The sequence below is a fragment of the Micromesistius poutassou genome (genome assembly GCF_964030765.1).
Source record: "Micromesistius poutassou genome assembly, chromosome: 20".
NCBI lineage: Eukaryota > Metazoa > Chordata > Actinopteri > Gadiformes > Gadidae > Micromesistius > Micromesistius poutassou.
This window is the reverse complement of record NC_140290.1, coordinates 13,629,092-13,636,977: the sequence shown is the minus strand read 5'-3', so window position 1 is coordinate 13,636,977 and position 7,886 is coordinate 13,629,092. Positions and strand designations below refer to the sequence as shown.

Below are 7,886 nucleotides of genomic sequence, written 5' to 3'. Positions count from 1 at the left end.
TGTCAACGTCGTGTGTGTGTGTGTGTGTGTGTGTGTGATGCTACAAAAATGGAAAAGATCTTCAAGGATTCGGGAGCTATTTATTTTGAGTTAATGCCCGATCGACACATGACCAAAGTGCAGAGCGTCGTTTGAAAATTGCGCATAACCCTGCCGGGATAAGTTGGAGGACGCTTAGTTGGATGAAGTGGAAGTTGATTCAAAGCCATATTTCCCTTACCTGTGATCCGGACCATGGCTTATTCACACCTGGGATACTCGTACTCTAGCACACCGCAGGTAAGCCATGTATAATAACTAATATTTATTGTAGGCTACGATTTATTTGATCATTCCAATTATTAATAGGCTATGCCAGATTTATTGTATTTAGTTTCTGATTGACATTCTGCGGAAAAAAAAGGGCTCTTGAAAGCGTCAGACGTTAAGAAATACTCCACTTAAAGAATACGAACATGCGCATTGAATGACATATTTGTAATTGATTTGCAGTTTCTAATGGCGTCGGGCTCCCTGAGCGGTTGTGTGGAGCCCGGCGGACGGGCTCTCATGGACATGAGAACTTCTCCGTCCCACCCGGCTCTCAGCTGCCCGCTGTACGAGGGCAGGGTGCTGCGGTCCCCCGCGGCGCCCAGCGTCGGTCTCTGCAGCGGTGCCTACCCCAAGGGTCAAGGCTACTATAATACTTGTCCCGGCGATGCACCTGCCCTCTACTCCAGGGTGAGTATCACTTTTAAACACCGAGTTTGTTCTCATTTAATCAGCAGACACGTTAGTATTGCCTCCGGCAAATGCCTTTCTCTTGACGAGCTTCGGCTGAACCATTGTAGTGGTTTATTTATATGAATGGACCGCTGCATTGTTCGTTCGTCCTGGTTCATCAATAGTTATAATTCATATTTAATACATCATGCTTTCATTTTGCAGAGCCCACTCGAATCCAAAGAAGGGGCCATGCCTGCACAGACGGGAGCATCTCAAGTCCCAGCCTACTACCCTTATGAGTACAGCTTCGGGCAGTACCCTGACGACAGTTACGGGTAACTCACGCCGTTTCAAACATCTCCATTTTCAGCCCAGCTGGATCAGCTGTCATGCAGAACCCATCTGACTGCAGCCCCGCTCTGATGTGTTGATGGTTCCCCCCCCCAGGTACTCATGTAGCGACGGAGCGTCTCGCCGTAAGAACGCCACCCGCGAGACCACCAGCACCCTGAAGGCCTGGCTGCAGGAGCACCAGAAGAACCCCTACCCCACCAAGGGGGAGAAGATCATGCTGGCCATCATCACCAGAATGACCCTCACGCAGGTACACATCCCCCCCCCCCCCCACCCTCCCCAACATAGAAGTATAAAGGGGATAGAATGAAGGCTTTTAAATGCAGAATCAGTCATACAATTCCATTCAATTCAATAGTATCTGTATAGCTCTTAATCACAGGTATAGTCTCAACAGGCCATCAGACAACCCCATCAGACACCCCCATGACCCTAGCCCCCAAGAGGGCAAGAAAAAACTCCCTTAATTAGCAAGGAAGAAATCTGAGAGTGGGAACGCAGAGTGGGGGAATAATTGACATACATACATGCATGCATATATACATGCAACACATTTGAAATCATTGAACTGGTTGGATGCTATACCCTTCCGTCAGCTCACGGTTTGCATTTACTCCAGAAAACACTTCAGAAAAGCATCGAAAGTCTTTATTTTAGACACGTCCTTAAGGAGCAGGTAGGGCTGAGCGTCTTCATCAGGGGACAAAGACGCGTGTAGGCTGTGGCCGCCCTCCCGACGTCTGTCCTACAACCTACAACCTCCTCTGCACTCTGTCACCCCCCTCAGGTGTCCACGTGGTTCGCCAACGCCCGCCGGAGGCTGAAGAAGGAGAACAAGGTGACGTGGTCACCGCGCGCCTGCAAGAGCTCAGAGGACCGGGGCGCAGACGAAGACAGCGACGCCGGGGAAGAGCAAATTAAGAGCGAGCAGGAACCCAGCGGTGAGTACAATGAGGCGTCCGTAGATGACACGCCGCCGCCGCCGCGGCTCCGGATCAGAGGGCGCACGCGTCTAACTGTCACCGGGTTACCTCTCCCAGATCAGAGCGTGGGCGATCTGCAGAGCGACCTGGAGGACTTTGACCGGCTGGAGTCCGACGGATCAGAGAGCGAACCAAAGGCAGACTTTGTCCCGGAGGAGAACGGAGGAACGAAACCCTCCCTGGCTGAGCTCTCACACGGCAGGCAGCCCGTCGCCAGGGACTCGGACGCGCGGGACACGCGCGGGAAAGACAGGGTCCCCCCGCTGGACTGCCCCGGACTCGCAGCGGCCCAGCACCAGAGCAGCCCCCTCTTCTACCCTCTGGGGGACCTCCCCGCCTCCTCCGAGGCCGCCACGCTGAAGATCTGGTCGATCGCTCGCCAGGCTGCCTCTTTGCAGCCCGAGTACTCCCCCTGCATGCTGGCGTATCCCTCCTCTCCGGGGTATCCCGCCAGCATGGGGCTGACCGCCACCGCGGCCACCCCCGGCCGGAGGCACGACTCACCAGTGGCCACACTCAGAGATTGGGTGGACGGCGTTTTCCACGACGGTCTGTTCCAGCAGCGAGCTCCGAACCAGGCGCTGGCCGAGTCGGAGGTGACGGCGGTGTGGGAGGGGCTTAGTGATGGACAGACGGACAGCCGGGCAGCGGGCCGCTCCTATTGAGCTCTGGTCAAAACTGATTTTTTTTTTTCAGAGACGGACAGACCTCCACCTTGCACCCATGAGTGCATTGTTGTTGGTATCTGTTTGAAGCGACATTAATGTGGATGGAATGATGCGTTAAGATACACTTGGATGGGCCCTATCTCTCTTCATGCATAGAAGAGACACACTGCGTTATTAATTCTAAACAACGGCAGATATTGTTTTTACCTTTTGAGGAGTCTTGACGAAGAAAATAAATAGCATTTCACTCACACTTGCACCATATCTTGCACAAGCACTGAGTCACAAGAATAAAACGTGTATTGGAGAGCATGTCAACGTTTTTCGCTTTGTGCCTTCACATGGTAGCCATGGTGCTGGATATGTGCTTCTAATGCATGAGATCCATTCAGATCCTGTAGCTCCAGTAAGAGGAGATTTTGTTACGGTGGATATGAGTGTATTTGTTTGTGTGCGGATGTGTAATTGTTTGTGTGTGTGTGTGTGTGTGTGTGTGTGTGTGTGTGTGTGTGTGTGTGTGTGTGTGTGTGTGCGTGTGTGTGTGTGTGTTTGCATGTGCATGTGGGGGAATGTTTGTGTGTATATTTGTGCATGTGTGCATGGAGGGGAATGTGTGTGTGTGTGTGTGTGTATGTGTGTGTGTGTGTGTGTGTGTGTGTGTGTGTGTGTGTGTGTGTGTGTGTTTATGCATGAAGGAGTGTGTGTACCCACATGGGTGTGTGTGTCTGTGTGTGTGTGTGTTTGTTTTGAGCAAGAGGAAAGATGTAAAGAGGCTGTTGTCCAAGCATGAGTAATGGAAACACACAAAGGAGGGTGCTGCTAAATTGTTAAATCATTCCAGCTTTGCCCTCAGCCCCCACATTCAGCTGTAATCAAGAGAGTGTCTGTCATTAGCTGTATTCTGACTATGCCAACCTAGGACTCTATCGTGCATCCAAACACCTCAGTTGTAAAGACTAGTCATCACCCTCACATTACATAATACATCTTCAGTTCTCCGGTTCCACAGTCAATTTTCTATAGAAGCAATGAAAATAATCAACCGTCATATCTTATTGAGCTACATTTTTTGTCATCTTTAATAATTACTTTTCAATCATTTTTATAATTATAAAAATACATTTTTGCATTCTTGAGATCTTTCTTGAAGGGAGTAGTGGACAATTCTTCACTCTTCACCTACCATCTTTCCTGTTTTTTGATTTAGAAATGTTGATAAAGTATTTATCAGAACAGAGAAGGGGATCTGCGAGAGCTTTGTATGGAATTAACCATTTCAGAATAAATAATTCAGGACAAATTCAACCGAGAATTTCATTCTGTTTCTGCTTCATAAATAAGTCAGATTTGAGATGATAAATAATGACATCCTTACTTTTTTTCCCTCTTGAAGTTTACTTTCTCATGCCCTACGCTGGGCAGGCTCCTATTGTTAAGGACGGCAAATGCATTTCTATCCTCTCCCTTTGTACCTATGCTGTTAACTTATGTATTCTTGTTTAGCTCAGTGTTATCTTTAAAGTGCCGCTGCTGTTAACTTAAAAAATACCTAAGGAGGTCGGATTAGGAGCTTGAAACCACTTCCATATGTCCTGGTTAAGGTTCATTGTTCTACTTTTGTCATTAGGGATTGAGTACCAATGGTTCAGACGTGGAAAACCACAAGCAAACACTATGGCTTTCCACGCTTGCAAAACTACATTGTAGATAAAACAAAAAGGCCAGAACATCTGGGGAGAGTGTTGGAGTGGGGCAGGACAGTAAACGTACATAAATTAATATCAAGAAAAAAATATATAGGCCTAAATATATAACTAACTTAAATAAAATACAAGACAACTACCAAGCCACCCAAGCTGTCCAGTGCAATTGTAATTACAGAACCACTTTGCATTCTGAAATAACCACTTTACCACGAGGCTACTCCTCCTCCTCCTACACCCCTTGTTCTCCAACACCGTCCTCTCCAGCTTATTTTCCACATCGCTCACTTCTGACCACCTACAGCAACTTGAAACAACCAAACAATCTAGTCAACCTGGCTCTCTGGCCAAAAAATGTAATTCAATTCACCGCTGTTTCCCGTCGCGGTTGGGAGTCGTTGGGCCTCTCTGTCTGATCAGCCTTCTAACAGACTCAACACAAGCCCCCCGACCCCTCACCACTACTACTGCTGTTATCGCAAACTTATTTTGGTTTATCTAGAGGGGGAAGTGGGCTAGCGTGCACGACATTACAAGCACTACATCTTACAATGATGTCTGGAAGGCATAACAGTCAGCGAGACCAACAACAACCATATGAAAAGAGCTGATGGAACAATAAAAGTGTTTTCATTGAATGGTGTTATTTTTGGGTAAAGAAAATATATATCTATACAATTTCTTTTTTTTTTTTTTAAGTTTACGCAATCCATACCTTACACGTACATGTATGTGTAACGGTGTGTGTACATTTAGGTCAGGCACTTGTACCTTATAACTGTCACACACACACACACACACACACACACACACACACACACACACACACACACACACACACACACACACACACACACACACACACACACAGTATCCCCCACACACACATAAACAACACCCGAGCACACATTGCTTACTCTTTACTTTTTAGATGAGACGCGTCTTTCTGAGGTGGCTTTGAGTGCAGACTCTAACTGCCACCGACGGGCCGCTCCACGTCAACCGGAGACGCCTCGCTCCCACAACGGCTACCACCACGGTGACCCCCTCCCCCACCTCCCAGGACAGGAACAAGTCATTATCTACCCAGGTAAAGGTCACAGGCTTTGTCATCTGACTGGGGCTCGGGAATTTTGGAAGAGGCACCCGGAGACGGTGTCTACCTGTCTGCGTCGGGGCCGCGCGTACACAGGGTTACCCCGGTGAGAGCGGAGGCCCGGGTGGGGAGGGGGGGCTGCCTCCACATCCGTCTCTCCGCCGCGAGCCTCCTCTGGCTGCTCTGACTTCCCACACGGAAAGGCTCAGATAATTGGCTGCAGCGTGCTCTGTAATGAGGCTCAAGTCCTCTGATATGACACGTCTTTAAGGCAGAATATTTTAATAGGGCAATTAGAACAAGCCAGAATGATGTTTTGAGATAGGGTGATTGCATTCTTTTTTTTTTGTTATTCAGGAGGCGCCCCACAAAGTTTTTCATCCCATTTTTACTTACATTCATTATATATAGTGTGTGTATATATATTTACACTTCATTATCTCGATTTTTGCAAATAAGAAGGGATATTGTCCTCGTGATTAAGACAATATCCAATATCCAGGGCACAGTGCAGGGCCAATGGCAGTTCTAAATGTATGCAGTAGGTTTATATGCTAATGTCTGTCTACAGAAGACAAAGCTCCGATGATGATATCAGCTCATCTGCAAGTTGAGGGAAATCTAAACGAGCTCTTGCCTGCGTTAAATAAAGTTACTTGTGAAATCTTGTACAGTTTTATGAATACGGTGCCTTTAAGTTAAATTAATGATTTAACTTCAAGTGCTGTGTAGTTTAAATAAACTCACACGCCCGGTTTCGCCCCAGGAGTTTTTGTGCACAGCAATACCCGTAACCCTGAAACTCATCACCCGATTGAGCTTGATCCAGCAAAGCTAACTGCAAGACACCCACAGTATACGCGACTCCTCCAATTGTTTAGCGGCTCCCACCTTTTTTCCCCCCTTCAACCAGCAAGACTTGGGGCCCAGCCAAAGAGGATGTTAGGTACAATCTGAACCCGCGCTTCAAGGAGTCACCAGGGCCAATTATGTGCACCTGAGTACACCTTCCAACCTGAGCTCCATGGTGTGGAAAATGCCGTTCCACTGGGGAACAGGACAGCCCCACGCTGCATGGAGCCAGGAATGGGCCAATTTGACATGCAAGAGGCCTATGGAGAATAAACCAGATTAAATATATATGTCTAGGATATTCTTGAAAAAAGTGTATTGCTCTGTGCCGCTGTGTCTCAGGCTGGCATCATCCACTGGCAGAAATATAGTCATGGGTTAGGAGAGGGGGGGAGCCCACATCAGTGAACTGAACATTCAATCAAGGAATTATTAAAAAATGCGGCGATCAGTGTGGAATTCTCTCAACTGTTGCATTAATTTGCCATTGCACACCTCACGATACAACAAGCAATTGTAATCATTCTAGCGCATCGCCAAATATTGTATTAATTCAAGCTGCTACCACCACGAACCACGACATCTGTTTCGCTAATGACATAATAATGTGTGATGATGTTACTGATAATGAATCATTTATTTTACGTAAACATTTCTACAGCAACACTTGATGGGTATATTGCTAATGTGGGAGTTTATTAACGCAGAGCGTGAAACAAACGAAGAGAGCACTTCGGATCAAGGGATCTGAAGTGCATTTTCTCCTTGCATAATAAAAACCAATATCTGTGAAACAGTGCTGCCTTCTGTTGGCCACAAAATGAAATGCACCCACATAGGCTATAAAATGTACCATGGTGAGGGCCTACGCAAATACTAATAATGAATACGTTATGTGACTTTCATATTGAATTGTTTTCCTTTTCTTTTTTGTAAGTAGCCCAAAATCCTAACCTAAATGTACATTTTTTAACATAAAATAACGAATAAAGGGAACCTAAAATGTGCAAATATGTTAAATAAATAACGCAAAATAAAATAACGCATCAACTAAGCATTAACTAACAGTTAATTAACAGTTAACTAATGGCACAGTTATATTTTACTAATGGTGGTCGTGTTTTCTAATGGTGATCATACTTATTACTATTACTTATGTTCACGATAATTGGGTGATAACGTGATGAAGTACGTACATTAAGGGGAGTAAGGGTAAGACCCTAACTAATACTAGATATAAATGAATATTGTTAGGTTTAACCCTGACCATAACCATACTAAATAATCTGTTATTTAATTGTTAGTAAATGCTTATTGCATTGAACCCTTATTGAAATGTATTGCCCTATATATATATATATTTATTTATTTATTTATATATTTATATATTTTTATTTATTTATTTAATTGAATTGGAATTGTTTTCCAAACTCCAGTCCAGTAGGCGGCGGTAAAGGGGTGATATGATTGTTTTCGAACGGCCAATAAAGACCAACGAGAGGTAGACAAGGAAGCAGAAGACAGG

General features: G+C 45.8%; 1 protein-coding gene across 1 annotated transcript; it reads left to right on the top strand.

The window, feature by feature from the left end:
• Positions 1-234: 234 nt before the first annotated feature.
• On the top strand, positions 235-2,707 carry irx4b (iroquois homeobox 4b; the record flags this gene model as incomplete). The annotated part of the gene is made up of 6 exons (XM_084484878.1): positions 235-279; positions 493-720; positions 928-1,040; positions 1,153-1,309; positions 1,847-2,000; positions 2,100-2,707. The coding sequence occupies 6 exons, from the start codon at positions 235-237 to the stop codon at positions 2,705-2,707; spliced, it is 1,305 nt and encodes a 434-aa protein (XP_084341004.1).
• Between the last annotated feature and the right edge of the window lie 5,179 nt (positions 2,708-7,886).